At 55.9% G+C, this 25,666-nt stretch overlaps 2 protein-coding genes across 15 annotated transcripts in view; both read left to right on the forward strand.

Moving 5' to 3' along the window:
* Positions 1 to 22,821, forward strand: part of Ralgps1 (Ral GEF with PH domain and SH3 binding motif 1) — a 250,289-nt gene extending 227,468 nt beyond the window's left edge. For 3 of the 13 annotated variants that reach the window (XM_033759014.1, XM_033759015.1, XM_019205951.2), the window contains exons 14-19: positions 1,358 to 1,409; positions 10,740 to 10,823; positions 11,938 to 12,043; positions 13,626 to 13,718; positions 13,885 to 13,990; positions 15,959 to 19,465. In XM_033759014.1, the coding sequence (XP_033614905.1) occupies positions 1,358 to 1,409; positions 10,740 to 10,823; positions 11,938 to 12,043; positions 13,626 to 13,718; positions 13,885 to 13,990; positions 15,959 to 16,200 (683 nt within the window). In that variant the 3' untranslated portion in view covers positions 16,201 to 19,465. The other 10 variants (XM_033759017.1, XM_033759016.1, XM_033759018.1 and 7 more) reach the window with 6 other exon arrangements.
* Positions 22,822 to 25,364: 2,543 nt separating this feature from the next.
* Positions 25,365 to 25,666, forward strand: part of Garnl3 (GTPase activating Rap/RanGAP domain like 3) — a 139,538-nt gene continuing 139,236 nt past the window's right edge. Inside the window, exon 1 of one of the 2 annotated variants that reach the window (XM_033759268.1) lies at positions 25,365 to 25,477. The gene's annotated coding sequence lies outside the window, so the exon portion shown is untranslated. The remainder of the gene's footprint in view (positions 25,478 to 25,666) is intronic. The other variant, XM_010613584.3, reaches the window with a different exon arrangement.

The raw sequence follows: 25,666 nt of genomic DNA on the forward strand, positions 1-25,666 counted from the left end.
TAGGGTGGAAGGCCAGGAGCATGGGGAGGTGGGCAGGAGGACAACAGGCCAAATCTCAGGTCCCAGTCTCAGAGACTGTGGGCGCTCAGCCAGGGGGCAGCCACTCCCACCCTGTCAAAGTCTGCGGCAGGCACCTGTGATGCCGGCCTTCTGTCCTCGGGGCCATCCTGTGTGGACACAAGCAGGAGTGTAGGACTGTGCAGGCCTCCCGGGGCTCACAGGAGCCTGGAAGGGTGTGCCGGGCCCCACATGTTGGGGAGAGGGAAGGTGGAACAGAGGTGTAGAGGCTTCCTCCCCGAGACTTTGCTGTGCTGTGAATCCTCCGAGGCTGTGGGGCTCCCCAGGCTTCACCCATGGACCCCTTTCCTTTGGAGTATGCAACAGGATTGGGATTCTGAGGCATGCGCTCTGGAAAATACAGGCCCTAGAGTGCCTGGCTGGGCTCAGAGCAGCTGTGTGACGTCCAGAAAGCTTTGAGTCCAGGCCTGTGGTTCCTGAGACAGAAAACAGGTCAGGTGCTGTGCCGTCCAGTGTCCAGGTGCAGATTGCAGGGTTGTTTACTTCTGGCTCTTCCAGTCAGGAAATTCAGATGTTTTTCTGCTTGGGGATGAAAGTCCCAAGTGAGTGGCCGGATGTGTACACACCCTGTCTGGAGCCAGACTGGTCTGTCCCCAACACCCCGTAAGGAGGGCCACTGCTCAGATTATCCAAGGACCCGAGGCTCCTCTGTACCCCTCCCTTCTGCTCAGCCCTGCTTTTATTGCAGGCGAACTGCCCTGAAGCTTAGTCTCTGAGGCCTGAGACAGTACAGAGGGAAAGCACATGGATGCTTGAGTGACAGGGGAAAAATCTCCTTGGAGAAGCTTTGGGGAGCCCCGAGAAGCAGGTGGCAAGGGGCCTGGCCCAGCCTTGTCTGAGTCTCTCTGGACCGAGGCTGTGCAGGGACGCTACTTGAGCCTTCTGTCCAGTGAGGCCGCGGCCCTGAGACCAGGGCCTAGTCCAGCCAGGCCTGCGGAAGGTGAGGTGTGTTCCAGCCTAACTTCCCCTGGGCCAGTAGGGGGCAGTAGTGAAGCCACATCAGGCGTAGGTCAAACAGGCCTAAGGATCCAGGCCCAATAGACCAGCGAGCAGGTAATGGGAAGGGTGTAGAGGATTCCTTGGGAATGGTGGGACAGGATTTTTTTTTTTTTTTTTTTTTTTTTACAGTCCCAGAGCAGAGTTAGAAACAGTGGCAAAAATTTGAGTCATGTTTGGAAGCTGTGAGCTCAGGGGCCTAAGCCCAGTGACCCAGGAGCACAGGAGAACAGGCCCCTCTGTGCAAAGCCACTGTGCTCACTGATCTGTGTTCCTTTTCCAGGCAGTAGTGAGAGCTCAGAGTTTAGTGAAGAGATGTCTTCAGGGCTGGAAAGGTGAGTGTGGCCTCAGCGAGGCCTCCTCCCATGGGAGGTCTCAGGGCCCAAGGAGCTGGAGGCAGGCTCTGGCCACCAGCCTCAGGGGGCAGTCCTGTGGCTCCTCAGCAGCGGGCAACAGCAGTAGGAACATGCGTGGCCTGGCCTCCGTGCTGTGGGCAGCCCCGCTTCTCTGGCCCTTGGGTTAGCTCAACAGCGCCTCCTTCAGCCCAGCCCTGGAACAGACCTGGGAGCCGACTGGCTCTGCAGTGTGGCTTCTGGAAACCAGGAGCTGGAGCTTCACCTGTTCTTGAGATGGGCATGTGGCTCCTCCTGGTGGTCTATAAGGGTATCGCACGCGCACTCGGAGCTTCTTGAACACCACCCTGCTGGGGACTGGTGGCACAGGACTTGATCACCCCTGCCACGCCTCCCCGGGCTCCCTTGGCCCATGGCTTGACTGTGCTGCCGGCACACAGCCTCCCACTCAGGAGTTCACCTGTCACACGTGTTCGTGGGCCAGCATCAGGGCTTGGGAAGACAGGGGTGCCGCGAAGGGGTGACCCACAGCTGCGGCACCAGGAGAGAAGGACATCTTGGTGACTCAAGGTCTGAGGATAGGTACAAGGAAACCCAGTGACGAAGAGTGTCACAGGACGCAGGTGCACCGTCCTTCAGGATGGGGCCTGCACCGGGGTCCAGGGGCCCGTTACATAGTTACCCATGCTCTCACACATGTCACACACCTGTGCACACTCATAGCTACCCTCACAGTGCCTACACACAAGATGCACACTCATTCACACATGCACACGCGCACACACGCGCTCATGGTCACACTCACATGTGAATCATGCTCTCTGCTGCGTGCTCTGGCACTCAGTTACACATGCATAGCTGCACCCTCACATTTGGTTACGTGGTCGCACGCACATGTGCACATGTGTACAACTGCACACACTCAGTCACACTGCCGATATGCACCCTCGTGCACTCACAGTTAAACGTGTCTCCGTGTGCACTGCACATGCCTGCATAGTCACAGGCACCTCTCACATGCACACGTGCACACACTCAGTGATGCACTACACACACGTACACACGCGCGCGCGCACACTCACGCCCCCACGGTGCCGCAGCTGCTGTCCCCACGACCATGGTGACCAGGAAGGAGGTTGGTTCCCTGAAGCCCCCTCTCACGGGTGATCAGATGTCTGTGCTGAGCACTTCCTGTGTGCCAGGGTCAGTCTGGGCCCAGCCCGTGCATGCATGGACTCCCGGTGCCTCCACCTCAGCCTTGCATATTGTCTTCATCTCATATGCGAGGACAGCAGGGCTCCGCCCAAGTGACTTGCCTGCTTCACACTCATCTCACAGGGGCAGCGCTGACCCAAGTCCACACTCTTCCGGCACCAAGCGCTCTCTTCATTGCCCCCTGCCTCAGCCCGAGGGCCAGCAGTGACATCGCTACAGGGCCCGGCCCCAGTCAGCCAATCAGCCTGTCAGTGAAAGTCAAGGTGGTGGCTGGGGGCCCGCCCTCATCCCGGGACTTCTGCAGAGACGTTTGCTCTGTTCCCCCTGGGGAGCTCAGCACACGGGCCTGGCTGCTCTTGCTCTGGGGCCGCCGAACAGTGGGAAGGGGGTCAGACTCTGGAGCTCCCAGCCCAGTTAGGGGACTCCTGGGGATGCCCTGAGGAAGAGGGCTGCAGGCAAGCCAGTGTCACCCCTGGCCACAGGCCGCTGAGAGGACAGAAAATGGGCCACTCCAGCCAGTGCCGAGGTCGGGACTAGCAGCCACTGTGGGACCTGCTCATCCTCATCCACCTGGTCCTGTTCATCCATTCTTTCTTTCTTTCTTTCCCTTGTTGGTTCCTTCATCTGCTCATTCATGCATTTGCTCACGTGGTAGCTATTGGTTAAGCAGCTGCTCCCTGCCAGATAGCATGCGACTCGCTGAGGGTGTAGTCTGTACGGTTCCCATGAAGTTGCCATGCCTGAGCTTCCACTAGGAGGGAGGCGGAGGGTGAATTCCAAGGGGGCAGTGCTGTGTGCAGTGCATGAATACGGAGCTGCATTTCACAGCGTCTCGATCGCTTCCATCTGAGTGTCTGCCGCGGGTGCTCTGTGGGTGGGAATCTCTGAGGGTGGCTTCCCGGTGGCTCACAGTGCAGCTGCCCAGCCCTGCCTCCAGCAGCTCTCGAACTGCCCTGCAGAGAGGGTGTCCTGCTTCTCATCGTCTGGGGGACTTAGCTCTTGGCCCATGGCCTCCTGGATGGGCAGGACAGAAGGCCACTGCTTCACCAGATGTCAGAGGCGCCAGTGAGGACTCGTGCCCATGCGGGCCTGACTGTCCAGTGCCACCTGCCCCCAGCTTACGGTCGTGCACCCATCTCTGCTCCTGTTCCCTGAGGGTCTATTCCCTAGAAAGCCCGTGCGCATTCCGGCCTCTCCTGCAGACTCTGCAGGAGCAGTGGAGGGAATCGCCGCTTGTTCCATGCTTTTCGCTCGCAGTTGAGGCACCGTCATGTTGCCTCCTGGGTCTCCTTTATGTTTGTCCTTTGGGCAGCCTCCCTGTGCTCCATCTGTGCCTGCTCTTTGAAGGGGAGAGGCTCCCTGGGTATCACCTCTGGGCGCGGGGCCCAGCGTCTGCCTAGAAAGACCTCCCTGCTCAGCTACTACACGACCCCAGCTTTCTCTGTATTGTCCCAGCCGCTCAGACAGATAAAGGGGTGCACCCAGGTTATAGGTTCAAGAGAGGGCCAGGCTCACTCGGGACCGAGAACAAGAGAGGCAGAGGCCTTGCTAGGTCCTCTTGCAGCTCTGAGGCAGAGGAGCCTGGCCTTCGGGGAACCAGGCCCTGTCCTAGTAAAAGCTTGGCTCAGGCCTGGCAGAGAAACAGAGCAGGATGCACCAAGGTGAACAGCAGGGAGACACGGCTCTCATCACTGTCAGTGCCACCACAAACAGGCAGGCAAGAAAGTTCCTGGCTGTGTTGATTTGGCCCTGTCTTGTGAGTTCACCTTCCCCGATTATACACATGGACGTGTCTGTGCCAGGGCTTGAAGGTGGTTGTTCACTGTCAGCCAGATCCAGGCCACATGTGCCCAGTGTGCCCCCCACAGTGGCCAGCAGCAGGAGCACCCACATCGCCAGGTGTGGCGGCATATGCCTGCAGTCTCAGCCCTTGGAGGCTAAGGCAAGGATCACCATGAGTTTGAAGCCAACCTGGGCTGCCTACTAAGTCCAAGACCAGCCTAAACTACAGAGCAAGACCCTGGCTCAAAAAAGGATTAAAAAAAGCACCCACATCGGCTCCACTGGAGCATGGACCATTGCAGAGGCGCCAACCCCTGTATTTTTTAGAAGAAGACATCATCAGAGATGACTGCTGACCCGTTTTTAAGGAGCAGAGTAGTTCATTACAAAGTGCTCAGCCATCCATTTTAGCGTCACTAGTATGGCAGTGCCAGCCCCACGGAAGTGTCTCTGCGGTGAGATCGGACTGTGACAGGGGTGGTGGAAAGACTAGGTAGGAGGGAAGGGGACTCAGACCCTCTGACAGAGGAACCCCCTCAAGTGGGACAGGGAAGGGGAGGGGACAGCGCATAGGCTTCTCTGAAGCGGAAGGGTCCTGTCTTGCAGGGACCTGGTCAGAGTCGAGCTAGCTGCACAGGGAGCCCTGGCGTGGTTGGAAGGGCACAGCGGTCACCCAGCAGGGAGAACTGTGTGAGCTGCAGGTTCAGGGCTGGCTTCTGGAGGAGGTGGCAGCTAAGATCCAAGGGCATTTGGTGAAGAGGACCCTTGTAAGCCCATGGGGGGTCCTGGGACCTGAGGGGCCTGTGAGCTCTGAGTCGTGTCCCGGATGGGAGAGGGGGCCCAGGAACATTTGGGGTCTCCAGGAGTCTCCGGTGGGAGGCGTAGAGGAGGGCCCTGTGACGCGTCCTGTGCTCTTGAGTCCCTGGTGTACTTGTGCAGCAAAGGCTGGGCCGGCAGGCAGGAGGCCCTGGGACGGGGCTGCCTGTGCTCAGCCCCCTGCAGAGCCTCGGCTTCTGAGCTCAGCCCTGCAGTGTGCCGTGGAAGCACAAGGTGGGGCTGCTCCTCGGAGGATCCAGGGTGGGGATTAATTAAGAATTCCCTTTGTAGGTGCTTCTCACCAGCAAGAAAACCATGCAGGCGCTAAGGCTAGGCAAGGGAAGAAAATCTCCCCAGGTGGAAGTTCAGTCCCTGTGGGCAGACAGACTGGGGTGAAGGCACCGTCCCCCTAGCCCCTGTAGCCCCCAGGGTGGCGCTGGCACAGGTTGGCCTCTAAAGGGCACCGTAGGCAGTTGGCCCCACGGCAGCAGGGGTTGAGGTGGTTGGGTGAAGCAATCTCTGCTCCATGTGAAGGGATTTCCTGTTGGCCTCATCTGGTGGAACCAGCCACCGCCCTCAGGGACACCAGGAAAGTAGATGCCTGACAGTGACAACCAGGCCTGCTACTCCTGAAACACTTTTAAAGATGCGTGTTCCCTTCCTAGGATCAAAGGGTTGGGTTGATGCCCCAGATTTGCCAGGGCACAAGGTGGCTCTGAGCCCCAACAGTACTGGAGGGAATTAGGCCTGGCTCTGGAGCAAGAGTCCCCTCAGCTGTGCTGCAGCTGTGTGCACAGCTGAGCTCAGGGTGATACAGAGGACCTGGCCATACCCACCCTGTTGTGGCTGAGGCCGGGATGCCTGATCACTCCTCATTCCTTGAGCTCTGGTCTCCCTGGATCCGTCCTTGTACTGGGTGTGTCTCCTGGGCTCAGGCCCTTGGTGGCCCATTTGGATGATTTGCTGCACATAGGATTATGGTTCCCCGCCAGATGTCATCTCCCACTTTGCTCCCTTAGGGTCACATGCTTGACCCCGTTGTGTTAGTTAGCTTTCTGTTGCTGTGACAAAGTACCTGAGAAAAACAACTTCAGGGGAAAAGATTGTATTTTGGCTGTCATAGTTGCAGAAGTTCTAAACCATAGTCAGCTGGCTCCATTGTTTCTGGGCCTGAGGTGAGGCAGTGTCATGGCACGAGGAGGGCATGCCTCCCCATGGCAACCAGGAAGGAGGGAGAGAGAGAGAGAGAGGAAGGGACAGGGACAAAATATACCCTTCAGAGCTCCCTAGGGACCTGCTTCACCCAGTTAGGCCCTGCCTCCTAAGTCCATTCACTAGTGAGCTCACCAATGGATTGAGCCATTTGATGAAGTTAGAACCCTCTTGAGCCAATTGCTTCCCCGAAGTCTGTCACCTGGCAACCAAGACTCCAACACAGTGAGCCTTTGCGGGGACCATTTTGGACCTGAGTCAACACCTATCCTCGGCTGTGTCAGTCAAGGCTGGACCCCCTGGCCAGCTGCTTTTTCCTGGGGAGCTGACAACGCTTGCCCACAGCTTCTCTGACCAGGGCTTTCATCTCCTCCAGAGCCAATGCCAAGCCACGGCCAAGTCTCTCCTTCACTGTGTCTGTCCTGCCCTCTGTAGTCTGCTGTTCCCCCTTCCTGCTCTACAGACCAGATGTCTGGACTTCTCAGCACACAGAGGAGATGGAAGATGCTACACAGCCCCCAGGTGTTTGGGGACGGCCTCGCTAAACCCCTGAACCCAACCTCCTACCTCACTGATCTAGTTCCTAATGGCCCGGAGAGGCAATCTGACATAGATTTGTTTTCGTCCTGCCTGTTCAGCTGTCGGAAGGCTGGGGAAGTGCAGGACCCTAAGAACCTGCCTAGTGAACCAGGGATGTTGTCCAGAGAAGGCTGGGTGGCTCACAGAGAGCAAAGGTCCTTTTAAAAGTACAGCAAGAAGGGATGCCCGAATGCCCAGCAGATTTCAGGGTGGCACTTCCCGCATCCAGATGAGGCTGAATCATCAGGAAGTGGCCGGACAAGCCATGGCCTAGCGGGACTGGCTTTGCATCTGGAGTTTGTCGATGCAGGTGGAAAACGTAGCACCTCGGCCCTTCCACAGGTGCAGCCTGCCAGGGCACTGTGAACTTGGGATGGAAGGATGGGGTGGAGACCCCAACTTCTGCTAAGACCAAGGTTCCCGATGCCTCAGCACAGTTGTAACCTAAGACATCTCTTAGCTCCTGCACCCCTTAGCCCCCCACCAGACTCAGGGCTTTGCCTGTAGTCTAAACTCTGTACCTAGGCGACAGTGCCTTGGCTGGCCTTAGTGTCCGTGTGGCTGGTGACTCAAGCAGCACCCCGGCTGCTCCTGCGGCCCCTCCCGTGCCTCCCCTTCCTAGTGCCACAACCTTGGGAAGTGACTTCACCCGTCCAGGCCTCAGCTGCGTCATCCATGAGGCCGGGATAACAGTGCCTGCCTCACAGTGTTACATGGTCAAGTGGGATAATGGGAAAATACCGCGGAGCACGTTGCCTGGCACCCATCACCCCATCGCCACCGCCACTGCCACCGTCATCATCATCACCACCACCATCCCACCATCGCATAGCATCACCATCATCATCATTTTGGGAATCGGGTTCTGAGGTGTTTGGCCTGGTTGCCAGCCCACATCTTTCCCCCCTGAGCTCCCTCCCCGGGGGCTCCTGGTCTGCGTAGGCCTCAGGTGCCTGCCCGCCCCCCTCACACCCAGATCCATCCTAGAGGAGGAACGGTCAGCAGTACTCCTGAGGACACGTTCAGCCACGGTCCCAGAGCCACACTAGGAGCAGTGTCTGCGCCTCTGGAGTAGGACCCCTTGAGAAATTGTGATTCCCAGCCTCTACCGGCCACCCCTGCCCGCTCGGACTGCATTTCCCGGCCAAGAAAATTCACCAAAGAAAACAGGGAAGGATGGGGCCGCCCGGCTCCCGTGACGGAGGCTCCTCGCTGCTCTGTGCTGATGCCAGCTGACCCCCCCGGCTGAGCTGGCTGCCGGAGAGCAGGTCTGGAGACTGGCTCCAGCAGGCCCTCGGCCCACCGCAGGGCGGGCGCTCACGTTCCGGCAGGGTGGGCCAAGCGGCTCCTCCAGCTCCTTGAGTCTCAGTGCTCTCTGACTGACACGGTGTGAGGACTGACCGTGCCTCTCCCACAGGGTGGGGCGGATTCCCGTGCGAAAGCACTCAGCAGCGCACAGTCAGCCCGTGGCTGTGATGAAGGGGCAGCCAACGCCCCAGGAGAACACTGCATGGCAGAAGCCAAGGGACGGGGACCCTGGCGCTGCCCACCCCGGGAGACCCTAAGGACTTCGTGGCCATTTGGCCTCGCAGACACTGGCACAGCCCAGTAAGTGGGGGCTGAGGGCTGAGGTGCCCATCACAGCTGCCTCTAAGTAGGATGCCAGGGAGGCCCACGCTGAAGGAGACGTGCGCCAGGCCATGTTGGCCGTCTGCCGCTCCTTCCTCTGTGTCAGGCCCCTCTCCTGTGGTGCGGGGCTCGAGCTGTGGCATCAGACTGACTTGGCAAGCCTGTGCCTTGGTTGAGTAGCCTCAGATTGCTGCGCCTCCATTTGCTCCTTACGTGAGGCGCAACGGTGCTTACACAAAGCTTCAGTGAGGAGTGGGCACGACGGCCTGGTGCGTACGAGCACCTGCCACCCAGTGGCTCCTCGGTCTGTCCGTGAGCGACCCCAGCAAGCCAGTGTCTCTGCGCCACCAGTCCCCTGCGTGTTGTACCGGGGTGATATCCACCTACGAGGCCAGGCTCACCGGAAGATGCAGCTGCAGTCTCCCTCGCCACAAATATCTGTTCCGCCAACATCTAAGTACACAGCCAAGGTCGCCAACCATCTGAGACAGTGGTGAGGACCAGGAGGCGGCACAGCCCCTTGCCCTGTCCAAAGAAGTGACAGGTGGCGGCAAACTGTCCTGTTATCACACTGTCCTGGGGTGACAGGGACCCACAAGATGGTAGAACAAAAGCCAGAGGACCAGCGCGGGGAAGGGAGGCTCCCTCGGCTCCAGATGGCAGCAGCTCAGTCTGGGAATGTGGGTCAGAGTCCGAGAGGACGCCGCCAGGAAGGCATCCTCGTGGAATCCAGCACCAGACCCCGCCTGTGAGGAAGCCCCGAGGCGGCCCGGAGGCGCTTGTCACGGTACCGTACCGCTCAGCTTGGGATGAGATGGCTGCTGCCGCCACAGTAGGAGGTTACTCGAGCCTGAGGCTCCAGATTCTTAGAAAGGACAGCTGGCGGCCCTGCCCCCTGGGCAGCGTCTCCTTCTCACACTGTGTTCCAGCCTCTGGATGGCAGAGGGGGAGGAGGCCCTGCCTCTTGTCCGTGCCACGGCTTGTGGTAGGTCAGGGCCAGCCGGGACCATCATCGTGAGACCCATCACGCTGAGCCCCCGGGGGCCCACACGCATGGTGCGGCGCGTCATCCCCGAGAGAGGAGCTGATGGGAGAAGGGGAGGGCCCCGGAGCAGCCATCCCTGAGGACCAGCAAGGCGCCCCTGGACAGTGGGCCCAAGAGGGCCGTCAGGAGCGCTTCTCTGCTGGAGGATGGAGGCCCTGGGCTCAGTGATGTACCAGCTGCAGAGAGTGGAGATGGCCCAGCTCTACCCCCAGTAGGTAGCAGCCCAGGGCGGGCTGTGGACAGCACGGGGAGCGTTTGGGAAGAGCCTCCTCTGACTTTATACGGGGGTTACGTCACCATCTGGTCATGGGGCGAAAAAAGCCCCAGTGGAGGGGTGGAGCGTGCTGCAGGACCGGGAACGAGTCTACTTGGGGCTACTGCCAGCAAGCGGACACAGGGAGTGAGTCTTCTAAGATGGAAAACTTGAAGAGGAGAGAGGAGAGGGTGCCTCCCCCAGAGGAGCTGGAGCAAGAAGCTGCCTGCTCTGCTGGACAGGCTCATGCTGGGGGTGCTGGAGGGAGAAATGCCAGGCGGAGTCCGTGGGGAGGGCCTCTGGGTGCTCTGTGGGTCATGGAGCCTGTTTGCAGGGGCAGCGGAGCCAGCAGAGGAGGCTGTCCAGAGGACAGAGCAGGCAGACAGACCCAGTGACGTCCTGGTGGATGGGTGCTGCACGTCCCCAGGCCCGATGTGTGACACTGCACACAGTTCTGTGTCTGCGTGCCCGTCCAGTGTGGCCCTACTGTGTGGGTGTTGCCGCATTTTCCAAAACACGCATCTGCCGCACATGGGGGTAACTGGGAAAAGGGTGCACTTTGGGTGCAAATGAGATGGAACACTCACCGGAGACTTGGAGGCTTCCCGGAGGAGGACCCGGATGGTGTGTGTTCACTGGCAGCGGCTCCAGATGTGCCCCAGAGGTGCTGGCAGCAGGAGTGAGAAGCCTGGAGCGGGGCTGGGGAGGGGCTCACCACACAGTCATAGGGGATACCTGGTCTTTCCAGGTCGTGCTGAAATTCCCCCCTTTTCCTCTGTAGCAGGGGACGTCTCTACGCCACCCTAGGGCCCAACTGGCGGGTTCCAGTGCGGAATTCTCCCAGAACGCGCAGCTGTGCTTACAGGTACTCATTCATTTACTCCCTTGCTTATTTATTCGTGGGACACCTTTACGGTGCCTGTTGAGTGCAGAGCTCTTGGTTGGAGGCTGTGGAAGGAGAGATGCAGCCTTTGCCTTCGTGAGGCCACAACCAGTTGCACCGATTGTCTCAGCGGCGAGGTGTGGGCCACTTGGGGAAGGAGGCAAGGGACTCGGGGAAGGTGAGGCTGGCAGAACCATGAGTGTGAGCCCGACAACAGGAGAGACTCGCAGGAGTGATGAGGGCGCTCCCGGCCATGCAGCATGTGGAGCTGGGGAGTCTGAGTGAAGGAGAGGCTGGGTCGTGCAGAGTGAGAGGAAGTGGCGCGGGTGAGACTCGGGGGAGGCACATCCAGCAGGTGCAAGAATGGTGACTTTGTCCCTGCAAAGCGTGGGAGCCAGGAAGGGGGACGGCGTGGTGAGGGTAGAGGAGGAAGCAGGGCAGGCGCAGGCCGTGAGCGGTCATCCAAAGGAAGATTCACTGGCCTTTGGAGGGGAGGCGGGACAGCTGGCATGGACAGCCAGGCGTAGTTAGGACCGTGCATCAGTGCATCCTTGGGACGGATTGGTTTGCGGGGCAAAGGTGCTCACCAGCAGGCTTGGCAAGGTACCTCCTGTGTAAGTGAGCAGAAGCACCCAGATCTGAGGCTCAGACAGGGCTGGCCTAGCCGTGCACTGTGAGGTCACCTCGGGTGGATGGTGCCTGATCCTGAGGGAGAGGGTAACAGGAGCCTGGAGGAAAAGTTGTGGGCACCCCCATGCCTCCTCCCCACTGTACCCCGCACACAGATCCTCCAAGGCTCTGGCCAGCCCAAGGAGCAGCCAGGAGGAAGCCATGACAGGTGTCTTCCAGAGAGGGTAGCTGCTGCTGGGAGCTGAGTCGGGGAACTTGATCACTAAGGCTAGAGCTTGAAGACCGAGGAGGTGAAGGTGCTCAGCTACCGGGAGCCCTTCGTGCTCTTCTAGGACCTTGGCCCTCCCCTGCCCGGCCTTGCCCAGTGCTTGGAGTTCACTTGCCTAAGGGAATGCCAGGGACTCACTAGTGGACACCTAGGGACTCCAGTGGATGAGAGGATGTCTGACTGGTGGTCTCTCCTCAGCCCCACCAGCCCGTGCACCTGCACCTTGGGAAGCTCAGCAGCTGTGCCCACCATGGAAGGGCCTCTGAGAAGGAAAACCCTGCTCAAGGAAGGACGGAAGCCCGCAGTAAGTCAGCATGTCTGCTGGAGGCAGCCTGGGCCAGAGTGAGCGCCTGGTCTAAAGGTGGCCAGGAGGGCTCCCAGCCGGAGCCCGCAGCTGCGAGAGCAGGGCCTTTGTTTCCACCCTGTAAGTTGGAACGAGACTGAGCCTCCTCCTGGACGCATCCTGTGGCAGTGCCTGCACACAGGAGCATGGGAAGTGGCCTGGAGGGCAGGAAACCTGGAGGCTGGGAAGAAAAAGGTCAAGTGGCCCAGGAGGCTGAGTGGCCCCGAGCCTGTGCCTGCCTGTGGCATTCCCAGATGCAGGCTCCTACCTGTCCCAGCAGTGTCCTAAAATGCGTGGAGGAAGTGCAAGGATGAGGCTCAGGAGGACTTTCACCACCAGCCTCCAATGCTGAACCAGACGTCAGCTCCATGACCCCCTGTGCTGGTAGCTCAGCCCCTTGCATGACAAGTTGCCCCAAGCCATCTGTGAGCTGCATCTCGAGGCAGCATCTGTCCTGCCCTAGCCCCTGTCTGTCTACTGCCCACAGGGTCAGCTAGAGATGCCCCTCCTCCCAGGGCCCGCCAAGAAGATGCCAGGGCCGGGCCCACGCACCCCCACCAGGTGCTCTCGGAGCCCCTGTCTCTAGCTGCCAATCGCCTCCTGGGTGATAAGAAAGTCTCCTCCCCAGGTCTGGCCACGCTGTGTCACTTAGTGACATGGGGTCCCACGGTGTCACAGAGCCTCCCGCAGCACAGGGTTATGTCTGTCCTTGTACTGACTGCGCAGTCACCCCAGGGCCAGAGCCTACAGGGTCCTTAAGGCAGTGTTGTCCCAAATGCTAGCTGACTCGATAATGAGTAATGGAATCAGGTCAGTGGGTCATGACCCATATTTTTTAGTAGAGTAGAATGGAAATTTTACAGAGTTCCTCACAGATAGGAAAGATGAGTATGGTTCCATGAACTTTGTCCATTCGTCACTTGCGTGCCTGTGCACTGTACACCCCTGTGGGTCTAAAGCCCTTGCTTTTCTTTAGTACTATGAAGGGGCCCTGTGTGGTGAAACACAGCAGCCTGCTCCTTTGTCTGCCAGACGGGTATTAGCTTTGCCTTTGCAGAACCAAAGCCCATGGGAGTTGTTCCCCCTAACCAAGGCGCAGAGCCCTGGGAATTCTGCCCCTTGGCCTGGAGAAACAGAAGCCCACCCATAGCTTAGCCCTTCCAGAGTTCCCACCCCTCAACTCCATCCAGGGCAGCCCCTTGCAAGCACCAAGCTTCTAGACTGTGGTTTAGCACATCTGTATTTTAAAAGTGCTTTTCCCAGGATGTTTTGGACCCAGGTCACCTGACTGTGTAGGAATCATGCCCTGGCACTGGCTTCCACAAAGTGGTCTGAGAAGGAAAACCTCCGTAAGGAGTGATACAGAAGTGAAGAGAAATCCCTTCCTCTTGATCCTGAGAGGAAGGGCATTGCCGGGAGATGACCGAGGCTGGGGAAGAGAGGAAACCTGAGCTGGCATTGCCAGGAGGTGGCTGCATCTGCAATCAGGAAGCCAAGGGCCACCCTGTCCCCCATGTCATCACTGCCTCCCCTTCTTGTGCAGCTGTCCTCCTGGACCAGGTACTGGGTCATACTCTCAGGATCCACCCTCCTGTACTACAGAGCCAAGTCCTTGCGAGGCACAGACAGAAAACATGTAAGTCCCATGAATGGGCTCCCATACCGGGACCTCACCCGGGGGCGGGGACCTCTGGGAAGTGCAGGGCTGAGGTGTGAAGGAAGCGTGCTTGGCCGAGTCAGCCTCCCTTGTGGACAGGAGGGCACGGGCCTGGGCCTCCCAGCTGTGTGTTCCTCCTCTCTAGTATAAGTCCACACCTGGCAAAAAGGTCTCCATCGTGGGCTGGATGGTGCAGCTGCCTGATGACCCCGAGCACCCGGATATCTTCCAGCTGAACAACCCCGACAAAGGTAGGCAGCAGGCTGGGCACCAGACACCAGCAGCTTTCTCTACCCCGTCTGCTCTTCTGCCAAATGGGCCTCTGGAAGCATTAGGAGCTTTGAGGCTGCCATTTCCCTTTGCATTAGGTTTGGATGTCACCCACTATGCCCTCACTAGGCCACAAAGCTGCTTGGATCACCGTTGGTGTGACCGGTGAGCAGTATGTGTGGTGTTGGCTACAGGAATCACTTGTGTGGCCTTGCCTTTGGCTTCTGAGGCCCATCAGGAGCTGTCGCCTCAAGGTGTAGGAACAAAAGACAGTGCTGAATGCGGCTGGACCAAGGGACTACAGAGTCTTGGATCTTGGGGGATGTCAAGAACTCATTACCTGTGCCATGGTAGAGTCCAGGTCCAAGGCCAATCAGAAGAACATGGAAATTCCAAAAGCTCCAACCTACCCCTCCTGAGGGCCTTCCCAGTCCCTCCTGGTTCTGTACCTCCTTTGTGGCCCTGCTGGGGGGAAGGAGAGGTTCTGGGCCCCATCCTGATATGCAGAGGCCATAGCTAGCCTCCTCGGTAGCCCATGTCATGGAACAAAAACCCAACATGGCCCGAGTCTTGGATTCTAGCCAGGCCAACTCACCGGGGCCACGACATCCCCACGTATCTTTACACATTAACAAGAATGTTCTAGACCAGGGTTCCTGCACAGGCAGGTTCCTGGGAAACGTGTTGACATTCAGACTTACAGTCTATGGATGGGGAGTGGACACCTGGATTCTGCATCTTTATCAGGCTCCTGGGAGGCAGGGGCAGATGATAGTGCTGGCCAGGGGGCCACACTCTGAGGGCCAGGCTGCCATGTTCTCAGTTGGAGCAACAAAGACACGAGGCACACGGGAGCCTCTAGGAGCCGGGGAGGGTGGAGAAGAGGTAGATGGCCCTGCTCTCTGCTCCTGTCAGTGAATGAGCTCACATGCGTCTCACACACACACCCTCCGCTGGGTCACCCCTTGAGTTTCTTCAGTGTTGGTTTCATTAAGAAGCAAGAAGCTTGGTCTGCACAAGCTTGACTGTGAGGCCTTGTGCCCCCAAGGACCATAAGCTACGCCTGAGCCTGAGCCCAGAGGGAAACGGGATCCCCGAGCGGAAGGAAATGTGACACAAGGGTTGGCCAGAGTCCATGTGTAGGATCTGAAGTATCTGTGAACTTGGGTGAGGAGAGAAAAATCACATCTTTGTCAGCCGTAACTTCTGACTCTTTCCATCTTGAGTATAGGTATCAAATGGAAAATGTGTCAGCAATGCGTGTGAGTTTATCCCTGACGGACATCATGGGTATTTTCATGTCCTGAGTGGTTGCACATATCTCAAAAAGCATCATTTATGCTCGTCTCTGAAATCAAGGCAGAGTATCGGACAAGCACTAGATTTGGTCATTCGTGCATAAGTGCAGGAGCGTGTGTAGAATTCCATTACCCAGTTGGTTTGTAGGTAGTTTCCTAACTGTGTCTCAGGATCATTGTCTTTTTTATACATACATATATACTTTTTTTTGGGGGGTACTGGGTATCAAACTCAGGACCTTGTGCTTGCAAGGCAGGTGGCGGCACCCCTGAGCTAAATCCCTGGCCCTATATTTTATTTTATACATTTAAAAACATTCTGAGAAGAGGTCACAAGTTTCCAGACAACCAAAGACCCAAAACACGGTCAAAGCCCCAGTCCAAAGACACAGCTAAGGGAACAGGAGCGCCCGCCTGCCTGTGTCCTCCAGCTCACCTGACCTTCCTTAGATTAATCATCCAGGCCGTGTTTCCCTCCCGTACAGTCACAGGCTGGCCCTTCGTGTCTGTCATGTATGTATTTATATGTGTGTGTTTATATAGATTGATGGATGCGGGAGGTTTGATCCCAGGGCCTCACACATGCTAGACAAATGTTCTACCACCTCTTCTACTACCCTCTTCTTAACCAGTGCTTCCTCTGCCCATCAGGCAATGTTTACAAGTTTCAGACTGGCTCCCGGTTCCATGCAATACTGTGGCACAAGCATTTGGATGATGCATGTAAAAGCAACAGGCCTCAGGTAAAGTCACCAGAATCCCACTTCTCACTGGAAATACCCTCCCGCCCCAGGGACTCGAGCTCCTTAGGAAACAGGTTCCCTTCTTCCCTCAGAGCCCAGCAGCTCTGCTCCCAGGCACCTTCTCTGGGTCAGCAATTTCCTCTGAAGTAAGACACCCCTTGCACAGCATAGAATGGAGCCCAGCATCAGAACTGGAGACCCGGAGAACTTTGGGTCTGGTTCCTGTGTCTCTTCCACTAAAGGAAATGCCACAAAAACATTCACTGAGAAACAGGGAGGTGGCAAGGATCAGGCTCCAGAATCTATTGAATTCATCCCCCCAAAGCTGATTTTTTGGGCATGTCCTCGACTAATGCACCTCCCAGTCCCACTCTTGGAAATGATAGTGGCAACTCGTTTATCGAAGGCCAACCCCGTGCTGATGACTGGGGACTCCTGCTCCGAGGGACTTTGTACAGATGTGGGCTCCCTCTGGGCTGCTGGACCTGGCTTGGGCTCTGGCTCCCTTCCCACGCCCTCCTCATTAGCCATTACGCTGAATCCTTCACATACAGGAATTGGCCCAGTCCTCCATCTTATAAGGTTCTCTTCCTGCCTCCATTTTGTTCTGAGGATCCTGAGGCTCCTTCAGTGTTACTGCACAGTGGACCTGGGATCTAACCCAGAGCCACCTGACTCCTGATCCTGACCTTGTACCCCGAGCTGTCCTGCCCCTATTTCCCTGGTAGCCCTGCAGCTGTGCCAGCACCCTGGGAAGGCGGCCCTACCAGCCAGGCTGACTCCACAGACACGGCTGTGCTGCCTCTCGGCACAGAAGTGGGCAGGCTGGAGTTTTCCCTTCCCTGCAGCCAGCAAGCAGCATTGGTGCTCCTGTCCCTAAACACCCATGTCAGAGAGAACTGGGGACATCGGGTCCCTCTCCTCAGCCTGTCTGGGAGAGAAGGGGGAAGAATAGATGGTGGCCGCTTCTAGGAGGAAGGTCTGCGGGGACCTCGGCTCCAGGTGCTGGGCCTGGAAGGACTGGGACTTACCTGCTGGTCACGGCACATTGACCCTTCTTGGCCCCTCAGGGCATCTTGTAAACGGAGGGAGGACACTAGGGGCAGGTCCTAGGGCTCTGCGCTCAGCTTGGTCCTATTGAGGATTCTCAGTTGTAACGTAGATGGGGACATATATGAGAAGCTGGTCCAGATTACAGGCCGTAAGAAGTTGGAAGGGGAATAAGCAGGAAGTCCTCAACAAACTAAAGAAGCAGGACAAGGCTAACATAAGGATGAACGAGGTACCACAGGGAGGCCCAAATCCACCTCACTCAGCCCTCTGACTCCCCAGGGATGCTGGTAGGGATCCCCCAGGTCCTCGGAGGCGTATGCTAAAGAACGGTCACTGTAGCACTGCTCTTGATAGAGCAGTGGAAACTGACATGACCCGCAGCAGATTCCTACTGTGCACTGGGTGGCCATCAGGAAGAGGGCAGCAGATCTGGGTGCAGCCTGGACAGAGCTCCATCATACAGTAATAAGGAGGGGCACAGACATCGGGAAGGATGACGTCACTCACATTCGCATACATAGACAGCCAGCACAGTGGCGCACACCCGCAATCCCAGCTCTTGGGAGGCTGAGACAGGAGGATCACCGCAGATTCGAGCCCAGCCTGGACTGGGCTAGTGAGTTCAGAGCCAGCCTGAAGACTGTCTAGTGAGATTCAGTCTCAACCCTCCCTCAAAATACATATCCATGTCTACCATATGTATGTTTGTATATGCACGTAAACTTTCTACAGTAATATACAAGAAACGAATTACATACACACACATAAACTGATTCTGGGGCTCGGTGGGTCAAACCCAGGGCCTTGCATAGGCTAGGCAAGCACAGTACCATGGAGCCACACCCCCTGCCCAGCTTACCTGTACTCTGTACCTTAAATTAACGTCATTCTTGTCTCTGAGGCGGGTAGACCGGTGGCTCTGGTCAGCTGTCATCTCAAGGCAATCCATGGAACAAGGTATGAAGGACTGAATGAGGCTGCCCACATCAGATGTCATTAAGAGAGGGAGAGCTGGATTTGGGACCACCCTGGGCTCAGCCCCGGTGCATCTGTGCTCCCTCATCAGCTCTGAGTGCCACTCTTCAGAGCGCAGCACACTGAAGCTCATGGGCCACGCACAGGTAGCCCGGAACCTACATGCAGGACACCAGGTGGTTGCAGAACTGCAGGAACTGACAGCCCCGGGATAGACGGCCTGGGCAGGGTGGGGGAAGAGGCAGGACCTTGGTCTCAGCCTGAAGCAGCCAGAGGAGCCCTGAGCAAGGACCTGCATTCCCCTGCAGACAGCAGCCAGAGGGCGGCAGCACTGCACAGCAGGCAGGCCGGGACCATGTTAAAAGCAGTGTGGGTTGGCTCAAAGGGACCCGCTGATGGGATTTCACCTGTTGGTGAAATACAGTGTCTGAGGCAAATCCTGCAAGTTTTTTTTTTTTTTTTAAGGATTTTTTTCAGTTTTCAGGCCAAAATGAAGGAACATGTTTTCCTACTGTTTCTTTTATTTCCTATGTATTTTTCATCAAATAGCCCCACTCTGTGCTCTATGTGATAGCAAAAGGTTGGCAGCCATCAAAATGCTTGCCAGCAAGACGCTCCTGTTCTTGGAGTCGGCACACGTAGCGGTCAGTTCAGTTGACTGCAGTGATCTTTCCCCGTTTCTTCTGCCGGTCACTCCAGCCTGCACTTTGCCACCCTGGCCGTGCTGCTGTGAACATTATTACTGTCTCCTGCTGCATGGAGGTGCATTTTTTTTTCCTAATTCATTTTGACCAGATTGATATCAAGGTGGGTTTATCTTGATGAGACCGCTTTTGATCAGGTCTCTTGGAACCCACAGCAGTGCTGGGAGAGGAGGTCTGAGGCTGGGACAATCCTTGCCCTCGGTGGTGACGGCCCCCAGTGAACAGGGCCAGGGTCTTGTGCCCGAGCAGACTACGGGGAGGCCCGAGGGTTTGTCATATCCCCGGGCTTCGTCCTTCTCCTGGGCTTCCACTTGGCCAGGATTCTCTGCCGTCTCCCGCTTGCTGGTGTCCCCTCCAGAGGTACACGTGTGCCCCATTCCCGTGAGGCTGGTCCTCCCTACCCCGACTGCAGTTTCATTTTGATGGGAGGGTAGTGGTTGAAAGCCTAGGCTCGGATTCCTACTCACCGTGCACAGAAACCTCTGTTTCCTCCTGGGGCTGCATGTGAAGTATTCAGCACAAAGTGGCCGCTATATATTTATTATTACTATTATCACTGCCATGCTTCCTCCATAACTGACCTGCTCATTCACAGCGTGGCTAGGAAAGGCCTGGTCCCTTCCCCTAGGGTCTACCCCCGTCCCTTTCCAAGCATCCGAACTTTGACAAGAAGCTAAGTTTTCTCTTCCAGGTACCTGCAAACCTTATGTCATTTGAATAAGTCTCTGCAGGACTTGGCGTGACTGAAAAGGCTTCTGGGAGCCCAGACTGGGCCTGGTGGAGAAGAGCAGCCCTGGGCACAGGCTGTGAGCCCCGCAGCCAGACTCAGGGGACGTGGCCTTCAGCCTCACAGTCCCAGAAGGCTCCCTACTGTGGGATCCGCCCGTCGGTTCCCAGTGACTCTCAGACTCATTCTGCAGCACCACCTCGCAGGGTGCTGGTCGGACCCCACCCCTCTCTGGACCTCATCTGTGGCAAGACAGCATTTGGCCCATGTTGGGTTCTCCATCCTTCCTGCTGCACACAGAATGGACAGCATTAACCTGCAAGAGGGGCCAGACAGCAGGAACAGGCTGTGCAACGGGCCTGCTACACCCCAAGTGCATGGGACTGCTCGCCCCACCGGGCTGCCTCAGATTTTGTACAACCCCCGAAGCGTCCTCTCCGTGTGCGTGCCATACATGTGTGCGTGCGAGCGAGTGTGAAATCTCCGAGAAACATGCATTTTGGCACAAGACTTGTGACATCACCCACTTCATTTTCTTTGAGGCCCTGCTTGAACCTTCAGTGATAGCCTTTTCCATCAAGAAAGGTCAGAGTGGGAGCCCAGATGCCCCTGTGTTAGGGTCCCTTGTGTTCTTTTACTGTAAACAAACAATGCCTTAAATTGTGTCTTGTTTTCTGTTCCTATGGGTGCTATTCATCTGGAAGGCCTGCTCCCGGGGCCCCGGGCCCCTTCTAGGCCTTGTTGCTGTCAGCCCTGCTGAGGCAGGACCTGGTTCTGGACTGCAGACTGGGCCGCTGGCCTGCTCGCTTCCTCCATGCCCTCTCTTGGCAGAGCTGCTCCCACCGTGCCCTCGTGGGAAGTTGTGGCATTTTCTCTCAGCATCCTCAGCAGCTCGGAAGCTACCGTGCTCACGGTGATCAGCCACACGGAAGTCACTTTACACCAAACCTTGCTGCGCCGGGCAGGCTTTTGTTTCCGTCGGTCATCTCACCCCATCGCCTCCACTGCCAGGGCGGGCCCCATGGGACTCCTGATCACAGCGGGAGCTGAGTGACACTGAGGCCTTACGTTCCCCCCGTCTTGCCTCCAAATGCAGTCACCAGCAAGTTCTCCAAGTCCAAGGGCACAACTGTTGATGACCTGTGACAAGAAAGCCAAGCTCTGGGGAGTGAACATCAACTGTGCATTTGCCCAAGAGTCCTTCCCATGAACGATGACATTTATCTGGCACCTTCTGTCGTACTTTAAGGGAACTTTTACTTTGCACAAGTATGTTTTTATTGAAAGCGAATTGCTCCTTATCATCATAGCCTCCTGTTCTTTATCCCTCTCCACTTCCCCCCCCACCCCATTTTATTTGGATCGCCTAACCCTGAGAAGGAGCCCCTTAACCCGTTTTATGAAAGAGACAGAATTTCTGCATCCTTGTCCCTTTTGTGGTTTCAGAACTCACAATAACCAAGCATCAAACTATCCGGAAGAGGTTTTTGGTAAGAAGCTTCAAAATAACATCTTAACAAGTAAACTATAACAGATCGATTGAAAAACTACCAGAAGACCCATCACTGTATGTTGATCAAATGATGACAACTTCTCTGAAAAGTGGAATGAATTGGTGACAAAAATAGTTGCCCTCCGGGTGGTGCTTTATGGTTGAGCCTCGCCGTGCTCAAAAGCGAGCCCTCTTTTGGAGAAAAGACTGGACGCTTCCACGCAGAGAGAAACTCCAAAAGGGAAAGTTAATGCCGTCAAACCTTGACCACCGCTGCCTTGAGCACCCACCTGTACCCGGGGTCCCTGTATGTGCACTCGATTCTGCCGACGACTTCAAATTGATATCCAAGGCTGAGTGACGGCGCCAAGCAGGCCGACACCTCTGACCAGAGCCAATGTCAAGCCCAACCCTCCGCGTTAACTTCTAAACGGTCTCAAGCCTGGATGAAAGTGCAAGACTGGACTCTCAGCTATTTCTTTTTCTTGGGTTTCTCCACTCTCTAACCCTATCCTGGTTTTTCGTACATGAAATATGATACATGCCAATCCCAAAACCCCAGAATTTCAGGCTCCACAAAACCAATCTTCTACCCTTTCCAAGTTTTTCTTATCCTTCACAAACATTTTCTTCTGAGTCTAATTTGAAAGAGCACAGTCAAGTTTTTTCAAAGTGTTTAGTCTTCTCACCAGTAGAGACTGATCCCACATCCCCTCCCAGAAACATTCTTACCTCGGACTCTTGAAGAATCTGTTTGGACTTTGTTGGCAAAAGCCTTGTAGCACTAGGAGCCCTGAACACTCAGAAGAGCCTGGAGGTGAAGCTGAAAGATAACCAACTTCTCCAAGCAGGGACTCGGGCCAGCCCCAACTCCAGTGCTTATTGTCTTCCAGTGCTGGCTTATCCCACAAGCTGCAGGCGGGGAGACCTGCAAGCCAAGGACAGAGAGGGCCAGGCACAGATTGCAGAGGGGTAGGTCCTAGAGTGGATCCTCATCTTGGAGGGAAGTGTTTCTGGTTTTTCCTCCTTGACTGTTCCTGGTGCACAGATACCTGTGAAACTCGGAGGTGCTGCGTCGTGTATGTATGTGCTGTCATTTTCTCTCAGCAGAGTGTGGCACCCCAAAATGAGAGCTGGAGAATGGTGCGTCTACAAACTGGATTAAGTAGCCGGCAGCATTGTGTCCCGAGAAGAGCCCGCTCACTCCTACTGACCTAGGAGTACTTTTTGCCCCTCAACTAAGAGCACATTTTGTAACCCAAGGTCGGCAAAGTGCACTCTGGCAATTGAAATATTTTGTGGATGACGGATTTGGTGCAGAGCCCTAGCTGTGTTGAGTGTGTCCACGGAGCGCACAGCAGCCTTCCCTCCCCTGACCAGATGCCCTTTCAGCGCCCAGTCAGGTGGAGGTGCCAAAGAGGAAGAACCTTTTTAGGAAAGAACCTACTCTTGACTACCGACTGATCTCTAAAACAGTTCTTTATGCCCAGTATTTCTTCCATTGTGCGACTCCCACCTCCCAAGCTCAAAAAGGTGTATCTTTGAGGATGCCATTTTCAGATTAAAAAGTGGTCTATGAGAATGGGAAACCATCTGCAAGCCAAGCTGCTTTATGAAAGCTCAGTGGGGTCTGGGGGCTCTGCACCCCCATGCTGATGCTCGCAGCCACCAGGTGAGCATTGCCAAAAACACAGCCTCACTTTTGTGTGTGATGCCATAAATGACTGTAACCAGCCCCACATCAATTGGCATATCGGGTGATTTCATGTTAAAAAAAAAAAAAGAGTCCCTTTGAAATCATAGGTTCTCTGAGAAAACACCCATTTGTCCATTCACAACCAGCCCCACATCAGTTGGCATATCGGGTGATTTCATGTTAAAAAAAAAAAAAAGAGTCCCTTTGAAATCATAGGTTCTCTGAGAAAACACCCATTTGTCCATTCAGTCATTCATTCTAACTTCTAGTGAGTGCTTCCCATGTGCCAGACTGTAGCCAGTATATAAATGGCTAAAAACAAGACAGATCCAGTCTCTGCTCTTGTGGAGCTGACTGTTTAATGAACAGATGCACTCCCATGCATCTCCTGGAGCGAGACCCTGCCTAGCCCAGGGTACAAATCCTGTACACAGATTCTTCCAGAAAGGCTCCAGAAGGCCCAGCCTTGCTGTTAGGCGCAGTAGCGTTGGGACCAGCTGGAGTCCAAGCACTAGGGGCTGGCAGCTCAGAAGAGCTGGGCACAGAGCTGTGGTTGAGTACTTGGAGGACTCCAAAGACAGACTCCCAGAGGAGGGTCAGGAGGTTCGCAGTGTTTGTTTCATAGGCTTCAGTCCTTAACTTCAGTGTTAAATTGAAGTACAGTATAAGCAAGAGCTGCATTGTCTTGGGTGTTGAGAACTTGTGCGGTGGATGGATGTCAGTCCACCCTGTAGCCCGTGCCTGCGTGTTTAACCCATGTGCAACCCAGAAATCCCTCTTGCAGCAGCAATGTGACAGATCATCTGTCCATTTTACAACCATCAATCTCTGTCCATTTCTGAATGACTGTGACCATTCAGTAATGAAATAATAGTAATTAATTTATTAATAGGGTATAATATTTAATAAATTTCGTGCCAAAATGCATGGTTTTCCACTAAGCATTCAACATGTTGCGTAGAGAGTAGTTTTCAATTTCTTATATATTCTTCCAAGTAAGTTGAAAATTTCTACATTTTAGTTGGTTTCTTGTTAAATCTGTTTCATTCTCCCAGGCTGTCTTTTTTTTTCCCAGCAGACCCTGCATGCAGTTGTAAAGGACTTTCTCTAATACTTGTGAATTGTCTCACCTCGGTAACCACTGAACATCAGCCCTCTGTGGGATTCTTTAGATTTTTGGTGAAGTATTTTGTTACCTCAGTCTTGTATCAAGTTGCTGTATTTTTCAGCTTGTTACACTGATAATAATTGTTTCACTAATTAAATACTTTAATGTACAGACATCTTTGTTTACTTTGAAATTAAATGTGTTTTCCAATGAATGCTGCTCAGTTTATTAAAGCCCTAACAGTCACCTGGCAAACATTTGCTGTGCTAGATGCACGCACGGAAGAGGTATGGGGCGCTCAGAGCTCGGATGACAGGAGCAGGGCCCTCAGGAAAGACAGGAGAGCACTAGAGAGGGAGCTGGGGGACCCGGGGATGCCTCAGAAGCGTTGGGAGTCACTTCAGAGATTGCAGAACGCAAGGGGGTTGGGGGTATCAAGATGGGGAAGCAGGAGACAGAAACAAGCTGGATGCAGGTGGGGAGAGCAGCCAATCCTCTCTCACTGAGGGAAGGATGGGGGCGTTGCGGGATCTATGTCTGAAAGGATATATTAGCAGGAGTTCATGATGCCAGGCAAAGAACAGCTCACTTACGAGAAAAAGTAGGACAGCCTTACAAGGGTTGTCTCGTACAAACAGGGGATAAGAACCAGAGGAGTTTCAAGAGGGACCATAAGAAACAGGGAGCCCTCTGCATCTGGCTGTCTTTCATCTGGGCTCTCCCCAGGCACACCTTTCATTCTCTTCAACGTACAGCAGCAAGGAAGGCCAGGCCTCTGCAAAGGGGCCTGACAGTCACTGAGAGAGTGTGCACCAGAAGTGACGTGGGTCCGCGTTGATGGTGGGCCCTGCCTGCCCCTGTCCCTGCCGGCCTGTTTCCTGGCCAGTGCTTTCCTGAGCTGCAGAGGTAGATCCTCCAGGCACGGGCTCCCACATTTACTCCACCATCCCAGTTCCAGGCCAGCACGGTCACATCTCCCGAGTTGTGGCAAAGCCCTGCTTGCTGAGGTGGCCCTAGCTGGCTTCCTCATCATGAGCTGAGCGGTGCAGTGACCTGCGGCTTTACCCAGATGACTCCCTGCCCTCAGCCACTGAGCAGTGTTGCAGGGCCCTGAGACATGCTTCTAACCTCGAGTGAAGATAGCCAGGGGATTTGTCACAAAGTTGGAAAGTGGTAAAACTCGAACGCACAACCGGCAGCCCGCAAAGCTCCAATCCCTCAGCCTCGCTACAACAGGTGCCACAGCCACCAGGAGACAGCATTACCCTTGCTTGCTGGGCTGGGTGGAGCGATCCCGAACTAGCACCGACTGAAGCCGCACATCCGTATAGCTAGGCTAGGCGCACGCGGAGGAGAGAAAGAAGCGGTGTAGCCGGGCCGGCGGCACGGGCGGGGCAGCTCGCGCGCGCAGAGGCCGGACCTGTCCGGGTGGGCAGCGGAAGGGCCCCGGGACTAAGGCTTCTACAACACCCCCAGCCCAGGAGAGAAGAGGCGGAGCTCCGGGGTTGGAGCCCTGCCTGTGGGCGGGTCTCGGGAAGGCCCGGCCCTGGAAGGGGGCGGTGCTATAATAGGAAGGGCCGAGAGGGGCCGAAGCACGAAACCGGTCCACAAAGCTGAGGGACCGAGCCGCGGTGTGACGGCCTGGACAGAGCAGACCCTCGGTAGTGAAAGGGTAGGTGGGCTCGGACGGGGTCTGTGCTGAGGAACGAGGAGCTGGTGGGGCGAGGGCATGGACGGGACAGAATTGAAGTTGAGGTTGGCGTTTTAGGTCTGCGGGCTCCGCACAGGCGCGGAGAGCAGGCGGGAAGACCCGGGCGGGCTGGCGCGGGAGGGGCAGGGCTGGAACGGGGATCTGGGCGGG

Source organism: Fukomys damarensis, unplaced genomic scaffold (assembly GCF_012274545.1).
Source record: "Fukomys damarensis isolate Sample0158 unplaced genomic scaffold, DMR_v1.0_HiC HiC_scaffold_36, whole genome shotgun sequence".
NCBI lineage: Eukaryota > Metazoa > Chordata > Mammalia > Rodentia > Bathyergidae > Fukomys > Fukomys damarensis.